Source organism: Pan troglodytes, chromosome 12, assembly GCF_028858775.2.
Source record: "Pan troglodytes isolate AG18354 chromosome 12, NHGRI_mPanTro3-v2.0_pri, whole genome shotgun sequence".
Lineage (NCBI taxonomy): Eukaryota > Metazoa > Chordata > Mammalia > Primates > Hominidae > Pan > Pan troglodytes.
The window spans coordinates 58,142,672-58,161,660 of NC_072410.2; the positions used below are offsets into that span (position 1 = coordinate 58,142,672).

At 37.1% G+C, this 18,989-nt stretch overlaps 1 protein-coding gene and 1 long non-coding RNA gene across 8 annotated transcripts in view; one reads left to right on the plus strand and one right to left on the minus strand.

The window, feature by feature from the left end:
- Nucleotides 1-10,951, plus strand: part of LOC107973490 (uncharacterized) — a 35,470-nt gene extending 24,519 nt beyond the window's left edge. Inside the window, exons 4-5 of one of the 2 annotated variants that reach the window (XR_010149440.1) lie at nucleotides 1,347-1,540; nucleotides 10,324-10,951. This is a non-coding gene — a long non-coding RNA (uncharacterized LOC107973490). Of the gene's footprint in view, nucleotides 1-1,346; nucleotides 2,728-10,323 lie in introns of those variants that run through there. The other variant, XR_010149439.1, reaches the window with a different exon arrangement.
- Nucleotides 1-18,989, minus strand: part of AFTPH (aftiphilin) — a 67,932-nt gene that overhangs the window by 10,379 nt on the left and 38,564 nt on the right. For 2 of the 6 annotated variants that reach the window (XM_009442557.5, XM_001165739.8), the window contains exons 3-8: nucleotides 14,822-14,973; nucleotides 13,311-13,437; nucleotides 12,850-12,906; nucleotides 9,476-9,598; nucleotides 3,058-3,118; nucleotides 1,415-1,498 (exon numbers count right to left, since the gene is read on the minus strand). In XM_009442557.5, coding sequence (XP_009440832.4) covers nucleotides 1,415-1,498; nucleotides 3,058-3,118; nucleotides 9,476-9,598; nucleotides 12,850-12,906; nucleotides 13,311-13,437; nucleotides 14,822-14,973 — 604 coding nt within the window. The remainder of the gene's footprint in view (nucleotides 1-1,414; nucleotides 1,499-3,057; nucleotides 3,119-9,475; nucleotides 9,599-12,849; nucleotides 12,907-13,310; nucleotides 13,438-14,821; nucleotides 14,974-18,989) is intronic. The other 4 variants (XM_515513.9, XM_009442558.5, XR_010149437.1 and 1 more) reach the window with 2 other exon arrangements.

Here is an 18,989-nt window from a genome sequence, read left to right on the forward strand (position 1 = left end):
TACATGTTTTTGGTTGTCCCTCCTACCCCCCAGTAAGTATTCTAAAATGTCAGACAATTAGCTCACCCAGGTCATTGCACAGATCAAATGTAAATTTAGAAGTAATTTAAGTAAATAGTACAATATCATTTTGAAGTCAAAACCAGACAGATTGGTTTTTTATATGCTTGCAAAATCTTGAAAACAGTAAGAATAACCAGGGGCTTGGATTTGAGGAATCCAGTCATTCTATACCAAATGACCTTGGAACTTCCCTGCAGCAGAATCAGATTTGCATAACCAGATCTCAAGAAGGGCATCCTAGGTCCCAGGTTCACTCTGAGCTGACTGTTAGTCTCCCCCATCCACAGCCCATCATGGCTGCTCAACTGTTGGAAGTGGGTGGTAGCACTATCTAGTGGAATAGCACAAAACCAGTGAATTCTCAGGAACCAGGCTAGTTGTGAAACTGGCCACTAGTGGGGACAGAAAGGGACTCTCACTATGCATTCTGGGCATGGGCATCTCTACGGCACCCCAACAGCTGTCTGGTGATCAATGGACATGATTACCAGATCACATGTTGGGATGACAGTTATTAATATTGAATAAAATGTAAACATAAAAATGCCATTATAATTTTAATCTTTTATTCAGTTAGAAAGTGACAAAGTACATTAGTCCTTTGGTCAATGAACTGAACTTTTGCAGGGCTGAATATTAACAGGCACTCCAGTAAGTTTTAATCTCTAGCTTTTATCCAGTAAGTTTTAATCTCTAGCTTTTAGTATCTCATAGCAATTATTTTCTACTATTAACTTTTGTAACATTTTTTTCCCCATGGAAAACTAACAGTATACTTTCTATTTAAGAGCTACATAAAAACAGAAATAGTTCTATGTGGGACTATATACTTAGTGCTAGACTCCAACATTTTGGAACCCAATTATATATTTAGCAGCACTAATAAACAACTAATTGAATGCTGGAATTTGTAAAGGTTATATTATTACAGGCACTACAATGTAAAGTCATCTTTGTATACTAAAATATTCTATCTCTAAACTTGTATTTTTTTCAAATGGCTTTATAGAATATGCTTTTAAAAATAAGCATATAAAATATCACATTTTCCACTTAGAGGAAAAAAAAACCCAACAGCCCTGCCTTTAACTCTCTAAGGACATTAGGGATGTTTTATTCCTAGAAACTACTTTCAGCTTTGAATATTAAACTCTGAGAAAGTTTTCCTTGAAATACATAAGTCATTTTTTTTGTAATCAGATACTAGAAAATAACAACAGATGAAAGAAAAGTATTAAAAAGACATTATAGAGAATACAATCTACTTGTTTCCTTGTTTATAGGAAAGTCAAGTGATGTGGTCATGCTTTTAGTAAATAAACTGGAATTGTGGTTTTAACACTCTGCTGACCTGGGATTGTGGTGCTGCTGCTAGAGCTACTGTCATCCACGGGCCCAAAGAAATCAAGGTTCAGAAGAGTGGAACCTCCACTAGCTTGAAATTCAGTGACCGTGTTGGTAGGCAGCCACACAGAAGGTAAGCCAAGGGAGGAGGGGTTATGTGTAAAAAGGGGTAAGACACACACTTGAACATGCAGGTTATAATTAGTAATCATTACACATTTTAAAAATCAACATTAAAACAATGTGTACAGTATTAGTTTTTCATTACTAAGGACATTTCTAAAATAACAATTTAATTCAATGTACATTTTCTCATGTACAATGTAAAGAATGTAACACTTAGTAAGGTTTTAGGAGTTCAGTTGCTTCAATCAAAACTGGAAGCCATACCAGAAAGACCGAAAGGAATGCGTACCCGTTAAAGGGAAACAATACTTTAATCTCAACCCAACATTAGAAATCACTGTACATGCCCAAATCAATCTTTCATGTTAGTAATATTGGTTTCTAATTAATGCTTTTTAAAAAGTGACAAAGTTGTCAGTTTCAGGACACGCACCAATGTGTTAACTTAGTTTAAAATAAAATAACATAATAAAGAATGTCATAACTACCCTACCCTGATGTGCAACCTCAAGCTGTACTGTTCCCCTTTAACTCTGAAACAGTAATCAGAAATAGTATACATTTTTAAAGAAGTTGTTTGTTAATAAAAAGCATGATGATTTGACTGAAGACACCAGACAACAGCAAAAAGTGCATCCAGGCTTTCCTTCAGCACTATATTAATTCAATTGGATGCTTTCCAGATATCCTAGGACCCCACTATAAGGCCAAGCTGATAGTGTTTTTTTACAATGGCAAAATAATTGCCATTTAGACAATGATAGGTGTTTAGACAATGGCTCGAACAACTTAAGCACAAGGAGTAAGAGCAATTACATCTTGGGATCCACTTAAAACTTGTGGTGTCAATACTAGAAACTAGCATTGGTGTGTTACTTATTTTAAAGAGCCCACATTACATTACTGAAATAAGTTATTCCTTTTTGAGGATTTTCTTTTAAAGCCATAAGTGAAACCAATTATTTTTAGAACTGCCTACTAACATTTGGAGACACGCTTTAGAAAAGGATTGTGAAATTTATTTTCTATTTGCATATAGGTGCTCTATAAAATATTAAATCTAAAAACTACTTTGAGTCAATAAACATGGATCTATGCACGCTGTTTTTGGCTAAATAATTGTGCTTTGTGCTCTGAAGCAGCCTCTAGTCACAAGACTTTGCATCCAAGAAAATTCCATAAATTAAAACTTACTTACAGAAAAAAATTCAAGGTAAATTGGTCCTAGCTAAAATACCTTTTAAACTATCTAGATATTTGTAAAAAATAAAGGAGCTTACTTTTGACTTAAAGAAACTAAAATTTTACCTAACTACTATTACCTATATTTGGACATTAATACTGTTGATAATAATAACGGCTGGTTTCTTGAGCAATTACTGTTCAGAAAGAAAGCCTGAATTTCCAAAGATAAGAATAAGTTATGTTCAAATAAAAAAGGAAATCAGCAGAGAGAAGTTTGTCTGAACTTTGTAGCTTTCTTAACTCTAGCTCTGGTGCTAGAGGCTCTACGGAGAGACGTACCATCTAAAGGGTTAGTAAGGCCACTGCTACTCCAGTCAAACTGGACGGGTGGTAGAGACTCCTAGAGTTGAAAACCAAAAAATCAAAATTAATCAGTACAGGTTGTAGCAACGTAAAGAATCCTTAAAAAAAAAAAATTATAGCAAGACCATTAGGCAACAAAGTACCTAAAGACAAAATTGGGATAATTTACAATTTCAGAAGGTTACCTGCAAATATCAGCACAAACTGAAATTGCAAAATTTACAAACAGTACAGGTTATTGACATTTAAAAAGTTGTATCTGGGAAATGAAATTATCTTTACATTTTTAAACAAATTTATGAACTGATTCTATGTCAAGATTTCAATCTATTCTCAAATCATGATTTAAACTATTGATGTGATTACAATAAAAATTAAAACATGGTATAAAACAAGAAGATTCAAAGTCTAAGGTCTGTCTGGTTCCTTACAATTTTCCAAATTTTGAAAATTATGGGCTAATAAGACATTTTTAAAGTGTTGACTTAAAATATCTATTTTAATCAACTTCTTTCATTTAGAAATTACTTATTAGATACCAGAATTTAATTTTGGGTGTCATCCTCGTACTGGGGCAATGCTAATCTCCTCTGACCTTGCCAAATTTTATAATGTGCTGCTGAAGTGAGCATAGAATTTTAAAAACAATACACTCAAGGGATGCTCAGGCAGGGCACGGTGGCTCACGCCTGTAATCCCAGCACTTTGGGATCCGAGATCACAAGGTCAGGAGATCAAGACCATCCTGGCTAACACAGTGAAACCCTGTCTCTACTAAAAATAAAAAAAATTAGCCAGGCATGGTGGCACACGCCTGTAATCCCAGCTACTTGGGAGGCCGAGGCAGGAGAATTGCTTGAACCCGGGAGGTGGAGGTTGCAGTGAGCCGAGATCGTGCCACTACTGCACTCTAGCCTGGGCGACAGAGTGAGACTGTTTAAAAAAAAAAAATTCACTATTCCAGGGGTTTAAATTTCGTAACTGTCAAACATATAAAATAAGCAAATGGTAAATTTAAGATGGAAGGCAGTGCAAACACATTTTTAAAATGAGCATTCACACTTCATTTTAAAATATTCTTACATGAAAAAATGTTGGTTTTTTCTTTTCTTTTGGGGATGGTGTTAAAATAACCTGTATTTTATTAGACTTTTGATATCAAAATGTTATCGTCTTTTGTTTGGACATCGCTTACCACTACGCTTTATTGTAAGGCAGGCACTGTTAAAACTTTATATTTTTTTCTGCGTAGGTAAGATCACTTGCTGTTTTTTATAGAAAAGGAGCATGAATCAGTTATTTTTGTAAAGTCTAACTCCATGATATTATAATACGATTGTCTGGATAACTGGGATACCAATGACAGGCAAATTAATTTAAGTATTTAGTCTCCAAAAATCAGGTCCAGCCTGGAGCAAGGTATAAACCGAGTAAAATACTAACATTAATTAGTGGGTGTAAGGGATGGGATAGGGATGGTTGTGGGGCAGTGACTATTAAGGGTGTTCTTAATAGTGGTGGTGGTTACAGGAATCTACCTATGTGATATAATGATATAGAACTATACACACATATTGTACCAATGTCATGTTCCTGGTTTTCACATTATAGCATATTATGTAAGATGTAACCATGGAGGAAACTGGTGAAGGGTACAAGGGACTTCTCTGTACTATATTTGCAACTTCCTATGAATCTATAATTATTTCAGATAAAAGTTTAAAAACTGCTGAAAACCTAGTTTATAACCTACCTGCACAGCTAATAAAAAACCTAGTTTATAACCTACCTGCACAGCTAATAAATATTTAGAAATATCTTCTTTAGCTGATCATAAAAGGAAACAAACATCTCTAAGCATTCTAGCAGATTCAACTTACTCCACTTCTACATCAGTGACACCTTTGGGCATATTCAACACTGAATGAATGGACAAAATCTAGGTTTATACATATACAATAACGATTTCTGAATAAATGGAGCAAGTTCTTTCATGAACACATCTATCCGAAAACACATTCTATCTGAATGATGTCAAGTAGCTGGGTGCTTAGAAATATTTCAATGATTTAATGATTTGCTGAAATCTGAGCTGCTCAAATAGGGGTATGGTATTTTGAAGACAGCCAAAATCATAATGAGGTGATAAACACGAATCAACATTTAATGGAAATGAAAAAGGTGAAAAACAGGATACCGAAGCAAAAAAAGACTAAAACTAATGACGTTCACAAGTATGGAAACCAGAGAAAGCTTGAGAATGAAGCGTTTTAAAACCACTTGAAGCAATGTGGTATGAATTATTACTGCAGAGATAAAAGCACTAGGCAAATAAGGTCATAATAAAAAGAACAAAAACATGGAGACAGGAGGCTTGGATTCCAGTCCTAGCAGTACCACTAATACATGGTTTTGGGTAAATCACTTAGCCTTTCCAATGCTGTAAAAAGTGAGCATGGTGGCCAGGCGCGGTGGCTCACACCTGTAATCCCAACACTTCGGGAGGCCGAGGTGGGTGGATCACTTGAGGTCAGGAGTTCGAGACCAGCCTGGCCAACATGGTGAAACCCCGTCTCTACTAAAAATATAAAAATTAGCCAGGTGTGGTGGCAGGTGCCTGCAATCCCAGCTACTCGGGAGGCTGAGGTAGGAGAATCACTTGAACCCAGGAGACAGAGGTTGCAGTGACCTGAGACTGCGCCATTGCACTCTAGCCTGGGCAACAGAGCAAAACTCTTGTTTCAAAAAAAAAGTGAGCATGGAACTACATAATCATTTTTTCTTTTCTAGCTCTAAAATTCTGATTCACAACTAAAATACATCAGGCAGTCTAAGAGAAGGTGCTACCGGTGACTAGATGGATAACTGCTAGTCAGAGTGTTGACCCTACTCAGCAATGAATAAAGTGTAAAGTATTGACCTTACTAAGAGGGAAATCAGTAGTGGCACAATGGTGTGACCTTGAAATTCAGCAGATAAAAATGAAAACACACACACAATCCCAAAAAAGGTAAAATTACTGTTTTCACCCTTAAACTAAGTTAATAAATTTCTAAACAAGAGATGCAATAGTTATAAGATCAATGAATACAAGCCAATTTGGAAGATAAAAACAAACTCAATGGGTACCAAAATTGGGATAGAATAGACAGACCCAAAAGCATGCAGTCATAATGGGAATTATACAATTGTGCTTGTGCTAAGTTTGAAAGCCACTGTTGCTTCTAGCACTAAAGGCTAGGGGTGTAGGAAGACGTAACTTCCTGCATGGCCAAAAAGTAAAATTACATATATTTACATAAATATATATATACATACACACACATATACACACACACGTATTTCATTTGTATGACACACACATATGTGTGTGTGTGTGTATGTAGCATGCCAAAGAAGAGTGGTAAGAAATATTTTCTAGGCCGGGTGCGATGTCTCACGCCTGTAATCCCAGCACTTTGGGAGGCTGAGGTGGGCAGATCACTTGAGGTCAGGAGTTTGAGACCAGCCTGGCCAACATGGTGAAACCCTGTCTCTAACTAAAAATACGAAAATTAGTCTGGTGTTGTGGTGTGTGCCTGTAGTCCCAGCTACTTGGGAGGCTGAGGCAGGAGAATCACTTGAACCCGGGAGGTGGAGGTTGCAGTGAGCTGAAACCATGCCACTGCACTCCAGCCTGGGTGACAGAGCAAGACTCTACCTCAAAAAAAAAAAAAAAATATATATATATATATACACATACACACACACACACACACACACACACACACACACACACATATACACACATACATATATATATATAATTTTTTGTAAAGAGACTCTTTAGAAAATGTACGTCAGATGTTTGTTAAATTTTTTTTTTCGAGGCAGGGTTTTACTCTGTTGCCCAGGCTGGAGTGCACTGGTGTGAACACGGCTCACTGCAGCCTCAAGCTTCTGAGCTCAAGTGATTTTCCCACCTCAGCCTCCTTAGAGGCTGGGACTACAGGCTCATGCCATCATGCCTGGCTAATTTTTGTAGAGGCAGGGTTTTGCCATGTTGGTTAGGCTGGTCTCGAACTCCTGGGCTCAAGCAATCCACCTGCCTTGGCATCCCAAAGTGCTGAGATTAGAGGCATGAGCCACCATGCCTGCTCTGTTAAATATTTTAACCTGAGTCAGAGGTATGGAGTCAAGCAAGGACCATACAATTCTGTGATGGAGGTCAGGCATCTTAGCACAAAATTCTAAACATGTTTTTCATTAGGTCATCTGGACTACTTTTTTGTCAAGTCCATAGTGAAATTATAAAAGAAACGTGATAAGCTATGACTAAAATGAAATACACAGTAAGATCAAATCAGCTAGAGGAAAAAATGACAGGCAACAGCTAACTGATACAATAAGCAATAGTTTATGGGGTTGTAAGGTGGAAGTGGTTAGATGGAGGAGGAAGCAAGCAAAACTAGCAACAAATGGTCTCAATAAGTACAGCTCCATTTTCAGTGAATGTACCAAGTAGTTACTCAAAATACTTTCCTAATACCTAACACTGTAGGAATAAGAATGCAGATGGAGGCAGAAATAAAAATGTGCCGTGGGAAAGGTAATTCTGAAATATGCATAGACAGGGCAGACCTGGGACAGCAGTTTATAGCCAGAGGGCGTATCAGGGCAGCAAAATTAAGGTAACTAAGAACAGATTCTACCTATGGAGACATTCTGCCCAAGCCACTTTGTCTGCTGCCCAACCATCAAGGCCAGGCATTGTAAACATCAAGGTCCTCTGGCCCACTAATTCAGTGCTAGTTATAAGCCGGCTTCAAAGTAACATTTAAGCTATGCCCAAGTATAAAACACAGTGGTACACAGCAGTAATATTAGATGTTTCTTGAAACACACCTAAAATGGCAGGACCTATGCTTTACACATTTTCTAAAGTATGTTCTTCAAAACACTAGTTCTGCAGGTGCTACCACTCCCCTCTCCTCTGATCTCTGCAATAAAAGGTCCTGTGGCCAAGTAAATTTGAGAAATGAATTAAAATTAAGGCCATTCATTGCAGGACTCTTCAATGTCCTTAATGTGTGCTGTGATCTCTAAGGGTGGTTATTGGGGGTATGATATGAAGTATTTCCCAAACTTACTTTACCCTGGAACCCTTTAGTGGACCACCTCTGGGGATTAATGTTCAATGGGAACACATTTTGGGAAAGGCTGTCCAAGCATACACTTTTTGTGTTAGATACAATTAAAGATGACATCTAAGGTTAAGAAATGACAAAACATGGCAAGAATATGTTTTAGAAATGGTAATGTTCACTTAAAAATACTAATCTTCTAAAACTATAATATTTAACCAGCACTGAGTCAGTTTGTAACTTGATATGGAAAGAGTAAGCAAGCCCAAATGGCCCATTTTACCCGAACAAAAAGTGAGAGAAGACTTTATATTAACATATTAGTCTGAAAAAAAATTTGTGCTTAAGTGTGCCAAGGAGGTAAAGGATAAGAAAGGTAAGACAGTTTTCTGGCTGCGTGTGATGGCTCACACCTGTAATCCCAGCACTTTGGGAAGCCAAGGTGGGTGGATCACCTGTCATAAGTTCAATACCAGCCTGGCCAACATGGTGAAACCCCATCTCTACTAAAAACACAAAAATTAGCTGGGCACGTTGGCACACACCTGTAGTCCCAGCTACTCAGGAGGCTGAGGCAGGAGAATCGCTTGAACCCAGGAGGCAGAGGTTATAGTGAGCCGAGATCATACCACTGCACTCCAGCCTGGAAGACAGAGCAAGATTCCATCTCCAAAAAAAAAGAGTTTTCTATTTTCCTAATCCATAGATTGTTTAGTTAAAGGTCACATCATTTTCGAGTTAAATAACCATTTTGCTTAAACTCTAAAAACAAGTTTAAGGCAATGGACATATCTAACCTTTACTGCTTTATAAAATTTCACAGGATTCCAGAAAAAATACACATACAATAGCAGACTTATAGAGTTGGTATAAATACAGTGTTTCCTTTTTTCTTTTTTTTTTTTTTAAATCCAGCACTTACCAGATTTGTGTCAGTAATTATGATCACACAATATTCAAACTGTAGGGGACTTTAGAGATACCTGTTTTAAACCCTTCAATTTATAGATAAAGAGACTAAGGCCTGGATAGTTTTAAGAACTTACCCATAATCACCCATTTCTCAAATTGTGCTTTTCTGTTTTTGAAAATTAAAGACAATTTGTTCATTGTATTCCAAGGGATGTTAATTAATCAAAATCATGTCCATCATTAAATCAAGCTTTACAAATATTTTTAAAACAGTCATAAATGAAGGAAAAAGGCAGTATGTGTGGATATATGTGCATATACACGCATAAACATATTTATACACATATAGATATTTTTACCTGGAACTGATCAGATGTACATGTGTTCATATCTGGTGACATGGTGGCTGTCTGACCGATGGAAGCTATTTTTTCTGCAGCAGAAAGTGGTTTCAATGGTTCCTTGGTGGGCTCTAACATACCCTGAAAAAGGAATATTAGCCTTTAATGGGGATGGGGGGCACAGCCCATAAACTTAATCTATCAGAAAGAAGAAGGTAAAAAACAGGTCACTTGGAAAGTACTGAAGACAAAAAGGAACTAGTCTTTTTTTTTTTAAGAGACAAGGTCTCACTATGTTGCCCAGGCTGGCCTCAAACTCCCTGGCTTAAGGGATCCTCTTGCCTCAAGCTCATGCCACCACACCCAGCTATTCTTAAATTTTATTTACTGAAAATCCTATAGCACTATAATGAGAACCATTTCACAATAATACCTTTAGAATCAAAAGTTTTTAAAGCAAGACTTTGTATTTTAAATCAGATGTTTTAAAGTACAGAATTATTACTGTCACATGAAAGCAGAAGCACCAACTCGGGATGGGTGGGGGGAGACAACAATATGTCACATCTAACCTCTAAAAATCCAACACTAATGACACGAAAATTGTAAGAAATGGCACCCTTTGTACACATTACCCCATGGTGAGAAGTGAGAGCTGATTGTAAAACACGCCATATAATATGACATCTATATCCTTCAGTGTAAACTTAATATTTGATCCTGATCTCTATGACAGCACTGGAGACTTAGTTCCTTGGACAGGCAAAGCAGATACACAGCCTTTTTAGAGAGGAAGAACATCTTACAGGTTCCACAGGGTTTGTTACAAATCTAATACACCTTTTTTTTTTTTTTTTTTGAGACAGAGTTTTGCTCCTGTTGCCCAGGATGGAGTGCAATGGTGTGATCTCAGCTCACTGCAACCTCTACCCACCAGGTTCAAGCGATTCTCCTGCCTCAGCCTCCCGAGTAGCTAAGATTACAGGTGTCCACCACCATGCCTGACTAATTTTTTGTATTTTTTTTAGTAGAGATGGGGTTTCTCCACATTGGCCAGGCTGGTCTCGAACTCCTGACCTCAGGTGATCCACCCGTCTTGGCCTCCCAAAGTGCTAGGATTACAGGCGTGAGCCACCGCGCCCGGCCTAATATGCTTTTTGAGTAAGAAAAATAGATGTTCAGTATGGCTATAGAAATAAAGAGGAAAAAAATCAGTATTTTTCATCAACACTCTACCAAACTCAAAATGGGCCGTAATCTAGGCCTGAAAAATGTCAAACTGTTACATGTTTTAAAATAATATCTGAAAAGCTTTTGAATGTTTTTCAAAGGTTATATCCTAGACAAAATCACCCTTAACTGGGCCAAAAAAACAAAAACAAAAACAAAACCTCAAAGCTGCTAAGTCTTTAATGTTAGAATCTGTAAATTTCTAAAATTTTCAGGAGAATCCCTGCCTCCTCCCTTCCCCAATAAAATAGGTGTAAACTAACTAAAACAGTTTGCAGAATCAATTCTTAACAGTAGCACATCTGAAAGGCTTTAACCGAGCAGCTAGAAAAATAAGTTCATGGGCTAACTCAATACCATATGTATTATACAGGCTCTCTAGTGTGCCCTTATGCAGAGACGATACATTTGGCAAACAATTACTAGTCTCAGCCAAGTTTTTTAATTTGAATGATCACTTTAAGCAGTGGTTCTCAAACTGTGATTCCCAATCAGCAGCTTCTGTGTCACCTTGGAACTTGTCAGATGTGCAAATTCTTGAGCCTACCTCAGAAATACTGAAAAAGAAACAGGGGGGTCGGGGGCAGTGCTCAACAATTTGTGTTTTAACAAGTCTTCCAAGTGATTCTTATATACATTAAAGTTTGAGAACCAGTGGCTTAAATGATCACTTCAGGTACTATTTCTCCAGGTGAGATCAAAAGATTATTGAACATCTCAAATGTGTAAGGTACCATGGGTAAATTTAGCTATAATTAAAACTTGATATTAAAAAAAAGTTTCTAAATGAAAGATATCACAAAGATGGGGGAGGGGGAGATACATTTAAATTCATTAAATAAACTTTGGAATTAAAGCTTATAGAAATAGTAGCCATAGGTATGAGCTGACAGATGTGAAAAACTGGAAAAAAGGTGGGGGGGGGGAGGGGAGGAAAGAAGTGGGAAAAAAAGTCCATAGAAATAGTAAAAATATTACTAATAAAGGTTGAAAAATAAAGCATAAGCTTTAGCCTCTAACTTCTCACAAACCTCACAGAACTGGCTAATGGGCTGAGGCTACGCATAAGCATTAAGTAGGTCACTGCCCCTAATATGCTGAATGAAAGTGCCTACAAATTAAATTCCTAGTTCCATAACATCAACAACCTCTGGATTGCTACTCCTTGAGAAAAAGAGAAATCCAAATAACCAAAAAGTTAAAGAAATGTCCAGCATTATATTTACCTACAACAGAAAACAATGTGGGGATCATCAAAATGTTTTTAAAGTACACGATAACCATTTACAAAGGAGTAAACAGATTTAAAAAAAACCAAAACTCTAGAAAATCCCACAAAACAAATCAAAATGTTCCAATTCAAAATCAATAATTAGTGCTTATTCATGGAGAAAGTTTGTAGATTTAAAGGTCAAGTTCCACAGCAAATTGTCACATGCACATAATGGGTTGTATAAATTCTATACCAAAGATTCCTTCATTATTTTTTCCTTATTTCCAATTTAACGGTTATAGTAATGCTTTTAGTTTGATGGGGCATTTTTATTCATCGATAAAAATACACACCAAAAAACACAAACATCAAACTTTAAAATGTGACTGAGTCTTGAAAAGGAACAGAATGAAAATGTCTCAGTTTTCCGGGACTACCTGGCATATCTGAAAAAACAAAATTCAACACATTTAAAACATTAATGGAAAAACTAAGAACCCATTATGAGTCCTGGCTCATTTTCATTTCATTATAATTTGGTGTTTCTAAGCTTTTATGTACATCTATAGCCTCAATATTGCATTTAAAATTAATAACTGGATTAAAACAAATGATATCTTTAGGCCTTCTGATACTTCAGCTTTTTCTTTAAAGCAAGTTTAGAAAAGAAAAAGAGTCCTCCAAAGGTGCATTTTACAGTTATATATGCTAATATTACTAAGATAAAAATTTTCAATCTAAAAACAGTATCTGTAATTAATGAAATATTTTAAAAGTCCTACGATCAATATTTGATGGGATTTATGAGATCAAAAAAGATCTATTTATACCCTTCAGATTCCAACACTAAATGTCTCTTATATAGCATGACATAGAAGTGTATTTTAAGATGATTTTACAGAATAGATGCAGTAATGATAAATACATGCAGAGAGATTTTTGTACTTACCAATCCTGCTGCATACATGGGCACTATAACAGGCTGCTTCTTATTGCCCGTGAAGAGCTACACACACGTTAGACAGAAAGAATATATATTTAGAGAATAATCTATCATACAATGAAATAGTTTCCAAATATGCTTGAGATGTTTTATTACATATATTGGGAATGATAAATTGATGAAACTTAAAAATTGCCCATATGGGTTATTTTATCTCCCAGTCCAATTCCTTCATTTTATATTTAAGAAAAACTACTAAAACAATTTTTTCTAAAAATAAGTATTGATTAGAGAAAAATTTAGGTAGACTGATGTTTAAAAGTCAGCACATTCAATATAAATGAACATTTAAACCAAATATTTATTTTCTGAGGAACTAGCTTACCACAGCTTAAACAGAAGTATGACAGAATTTTAAAACATCCACAGGTTGATTAAAAGATTTTTCAAGGTACTAACAAACTCACAATGTTTCGTGTGTCTATTCCCAAGGAGGACAAAAGCTTCTTGTTGCTATGGGAGCCGCCCCACTGGTATCTCAAGCCATGTGCATCATGGATATCCTGTAGCTCAGTCCACACATCTAGCAATTCCCTGCAAAGGCCATGATGAAGCCATCAACAACAGGTTACTCAATAACTTTCACCATGAGTTCTACTTATAATATGGCTGTGACATAATACACATTCCATTTACTCTTGGGTCCAACGTAAGTGTATAACTATTTGAATGAAATCAAGAGCCAATACTTATAGTCACTAGAAAAATAACTAAGTTAGGCCGGGCACGGTGGCTCACGCCTGTAATCCCAGCAATTTGGGAGGCCGAGGCAGGCGGATCACCTGAGGTCAGGAGTTCTAGACCAGCCTGGCCAACATGGTGAAACCCCATCTCTACTAAAAAATACAAAAAATTAGCCAGGCATGGTGTTGGGTGCCTGTAATCCCAGCTACTCGGGAGGCTGAGGCAGGAGAACTGCTTGAACCCAGGAGGCAGAGGCTGCAGTGAGCTGAGATCACTCCAGCCTGGGCAACAGAGCGAGACTGTCTCAAAGAAAAAAAGGTATTTCACTGTGAAATTTCAGAATATCAGCAACAAAGAGATCTTAAACTATAAATTTAATGTGAGAGTAGAATAAAAATTTGCCTCCCATCTATCTTTTTTCTCAGAAGGCTATTGGAGGATATGCTCCACCAAAATGGGATCTAAGTGAAGGGAAGTCCCAAGGCAATGTATGTGTAAGCCCAGACTGAAACCATTCTAGATGGGAGCAGAATGATAAGGTGTTGGATCACAAGTGTATGAACAAGCTCTTAAAGGGTAGGGAAACATTAATGAAAAAGAGAAGTCCAGGAAGAAGTTGTACTATAAAGAAAACAGTGGCTTAAGAGTCAACAATACATACGTGATTATAATAATAAAAATGCCAAATAAGAAATTAACCAAAAACTGATATATGGGGAAGATGAGGGGAGGAGAATAGCAGAGGTAAGATCTAAATTTTCAGTTTTCATTCTAAGAAGTCAAAAAATAATGTATAACATCAACTGATTATTGATTTAGAAATATAAAAAGAAATAGCTCAAAAGTAAAAAGGCAGGGAGTTTAGGTTTTGACACAATGTTTTTGAGCCTTAATTTTTTTTATTTTGGAGATAGAGTCTTGTTCTGTCACTGAGGCTGGAGTGCAGTGATATTGGCTCACTGCAACCCCCGTCTTCTGGGTTCCAGCGATTCTTGTGCCTCAGACTTAATCCCAAGTAGCTGGGATTACAGGCATGCGCCACCATACCCTGCTAATTTTCTGTATTTTTAGTAGAGACAGGGTTTCACCATGTTGGCTAGGCTGGTCTCAAACTCCTGACCTCAGGTGATCCATTGCGCCTGGCCTGAACCTTAATGTTTTAAGATAAACTTATAAATTAGAACTACTAAAAATAACAAAAACACATGCTATCTAAAAACAGTCTCCTACTTACCCACTTTCAGGTAAGGCCTCTCTCGTTTTTATTGGCAAAGTGCTTGTTTCCAGCAAGTGCTTCAGGGAAGTAACTTCCTCTTCAGCATCAGGGACAAGTATGGAAGGAAAACATGCTTCGAAAATTCGCTCCAGGCGGTTTAATAAAGCTGTCTGCATCAAAACACCCCCCAAAAGTTTATTTTCATTTAATTTTGATAATATCATAGTTATAGCATTAAAATGCAAACACACGCACACCCTGTCCACTACTGTAAGAGAGGAAGAGAACCATCAGAAAACACTGAGTGAAAAGAACACAACTACTCATGAAACAATCACTCTAAATGATTAATTTAAATGATGATGACGAGCTACGTAGCTGGCAATTAAAAGCAACGTGCCAAGCAATATACCTGCTACTTTATATGCATTATCTTAATCTATTACAAAATTCTACAAAAAAGAAATTACCCAATTGTACAGTGAGAAAGCAATCTCAATGTCTGAATAATCTGCCTAAAGCAAAACCAAAAAAACCCAGAGAGCATTTATATTCTTTCCACCACACTGGAATGTCTCTTACTACCACTCATCTACTCTAGATTTAGGAGCAATAAGATTGGATGCTTGTGGGAAGTATTATGCTATTATAGCTAAACAATCTTTTTTTGGACATAAACATGAATTTTGATAGCCTTTTGGAAATATCTTTGCTGCTAATAGTACAAACCAAAGTAGCAAAGAATGTCTCAATTTTTACTGATAAAAAATCCAAAAGCTCATTCATCATTTTGGTGATATGTATTATCTTTTAGAAACTCCATTTCTCTACTCGTCTTTGTTGCATGTATATTTTTGAATAGAATACTACCTTCCTCCCAAGTAAAGCCTGCATATTCCCCAGAGTATTTCCACCAAGAACAAACAGATACATTTCTTGGCTTTTTTTTTAAAGTATTTTTATTAACTAAAACTTGCTGGATTTAGATCAACTTAGTTTTGGTACCACTAGGCTTACTATACATGTGCAACCTATAATAACATTCATTCCTATTTTCCTATTTCAGATACATGTAATATATTTTCCAACTTAGCCCAATTTACCATTTAAACATCAACTAGGAATACAAATTGTTATTAAGTTAAAGCCTGTTGTAAGATTAAGTTTACTATTGAATTGACACAGACTGTACAAGCAAAATGCCACATCATGGTGGTACTTCCTGCCAAGTAACAAAAACAAGCTGATGCTTGATTTCTGTTTTGTAGTGTAGTGGGCACCCAGGAAAATTAAAAAAAAAAAATTCATAACATTTTCTGAACCCAAATCTCTTTTGGAAGCTGTATCAGAGCAAAAACTTAACACTGCATAATTAGTCTTAGGGTACTCTTTTGTAATTCTACAAAAGTTATTCTCACATCATAATTATATTCATGTGTGTGATATTGGAAAAGGTTCTCACTATCAATTATGAACCCTAAGTAAAAGGTAGCCTCAAGATCCCAAGGCTTGTGAAACTTGAGTGCATCAAGGGGCCCTTGCTCTCACTTGCCTCAACAGAGAGAACGGACAGACATTATTTTCAAAGGGATCAGATAACCACCTAATCGGATACATGATTGGCTCCTCCTGGGCAGGGAAGGTAAACAAAAAACTAACATGGCCAAATTTTATTTCTCTGTAAATTAAATCTTTCTTGTATCCTCTTTGTTATCTTTTTAATGGGATAGGAAAAAAATGTTTACCACAGGAAGAAAGAAATGACCCTAAAACACATCCAACCACTTGGGCAATGTTACACATAACTTCCAGGTGTCAAGATACCAGTAAAATTCTCAAATGAGTGGAATGAAGCTGAGGCAAAAAAGGATATAAGTTGAATGGAAATTTCTAAAGAAAGTTTCATATATGTTTAGGATCAGATATTACATTAGATTGCTTCAAATCTTACGTTGAATAAGATAGAGCAGATTAGCAATCTTTTCTATAGAGAGCCAGACAGTAAATATGTTAGGCTTTGTAGGCCATATGTAAAGGAATAAGCATGGGTATGTTCCAATGAAACTTATTTACAAAAACAGGCAGCAGGAGATTTGTCCTGTGGGTCATGGTTTGCCCCTTGAGGTAGAGCAGTAAATAATAAATAACCAGAATCCACTAACAGCATTGCCCAACACAAGGAGGGAAACTCCTCAACAATTCAGCAACTAATAGAATGAACAAAGGCTTTTTTTTTTTTTTTTTTTTTGAGATAGAGTCTCGCTCTGTCACCCAGGTTGGAGTTTAGTGGTGCAATCTCGGCTCACTGCAAGCTCTGCCTCCCAGGTTCACGTCATTCTCCTGCCTCAGCCTCCTGAGTAGCTGGGACTACAGGTGCCCACCACCGCACCCAGCTAATTTTTTGTATTTTTAGTAGACGGTGTTTCACCGTGTTAGCCAGGATGGTCTCCATCTCCTGACCTCGTGATCCACCCACCTCGGTCTCCCAAAGTGCTGGGATTACAGGTGTGAGCCACCGCGCCCAGCCCAAAGATTTTTATTAAATTTACTCTGACATTTTATTTTTAAAAGTGTATCAATTTCCAGCCAGGTGCAGTGTCTCACGCCTGTAATCCCAGCACTTTGGGAAGCCGAGGCGGGTGGATTGCTTGAGCTCAGGAGTTTGAAACCAGCCTGGCCAACATGGTGAAACCCCGTCTCTACTAAAAATACAAAAATTAGCAGGGCATGGTGGTGCACGCCTGTAGTCCCAGCTACTCAGGAGGCTGAGGCATGAGAATCGCTTGAACCAGGGGAGGTGGAGGTGGCAGTGAGCTGAGATCATGCCACTGTAGTCCAGCCTGGGTGACAGAACAAGACTTGGTCTAAAAAAAAAAAAAAAAGTATATCAATTTCCATAAGACCAGTTTGGTGGTAAGGGCATCCTGTAATGAGTTTCTCACCACTATCTTGTTTTGGGTAATAAATAAGGCCAAATTTAACTTACTACTAGTTAATTCCAGTAAGTAAATGACTGGTATAACAACACTTTAATAGAGGGCTATAGATCCAGGGGCCAAGACTCCAGTTTCTGCATTTATTTTTTTTATTTTTATTTTTTATTTTTTTGAGATGGAGTCTTACTCTGTCACCGAGGCTGGAGTGCAGTGGTGCGATCTCGGCTCACTGCAACCTTGGCCTCCCAGGTTCAAGCAATTCTGCTGCCTTAGCCTCCCAAGTAACTGGGATTATAGGCGTCTACCACCATTTCTGCGAAGTTTCTGCATTTATAATCTGGAGATATCAGGGTCTATCTACCTCACGAGGTGGATGATAATTCAGAGGATTAAATATTTGGCACCGAGGGTGTCAGAGGTGGCAGCTTTTATCATTACTACTGCTATTATACAAATGATACATATAGACACAGGTGGCTTGCCAGGGAATGAAATAAATGAATGTCAAAACTAGAATCAAAGCTCACTAAGAATGTTTCTCTACCATGATTTAGCATTCTAAATCACTATGAAAATACTTATCTCAATTTATCAATTTCTACCATATTATGATATAACAAGAAATTAAATAATCTAAGCATTCTGCATCCTTCCCAAGGTCATCCTATTGAGTTGGGGAAAAAAAAAGTACCTAGCTTTTAAGTATCTATTTTTAAGAGTCTCTTATATAAATGAAACCTGCTATAGTTACTCCTTGTAGAGTTTAAATTTTGGATATTGGGGGTTGGCTTACAGGCATTATGACTTAAATCTTGATTGCATTATGAAACACAAAATGTATAAACCACACATTAGGCATTAAGAATACTTTGCTTCTCAGCTGGGCGCAGTGGCGCATGCCTGTAATTCCAGCACTTTGGGAGGCCGAGGCAGGCAGATCACAAGGTCAGGAGTTCGAGACCAGCCTGACCAACATTGTGAAACCGTGTCTCTACTAAAAGTACAAAAAAATTAGCTGGGCGTGGTGGCTGGTGCCTGTAATCCCAGCTACTTTGGGAGGCCCAGGCAAAGAGAATCACTTGAACCTGGGAGGCAGAGGTGCAAGACTCCATCTCAAAAAGAGTATTTTGCTATCCAAGAAGCACAATAAAGTTAAACATTCAAAAATGTGATGTAACATAGTCCAAATAACTTGGTAAGTAGAACAGTTACAAGAATATAACTAATGTAATACTCAGAAGAAGAGAAGT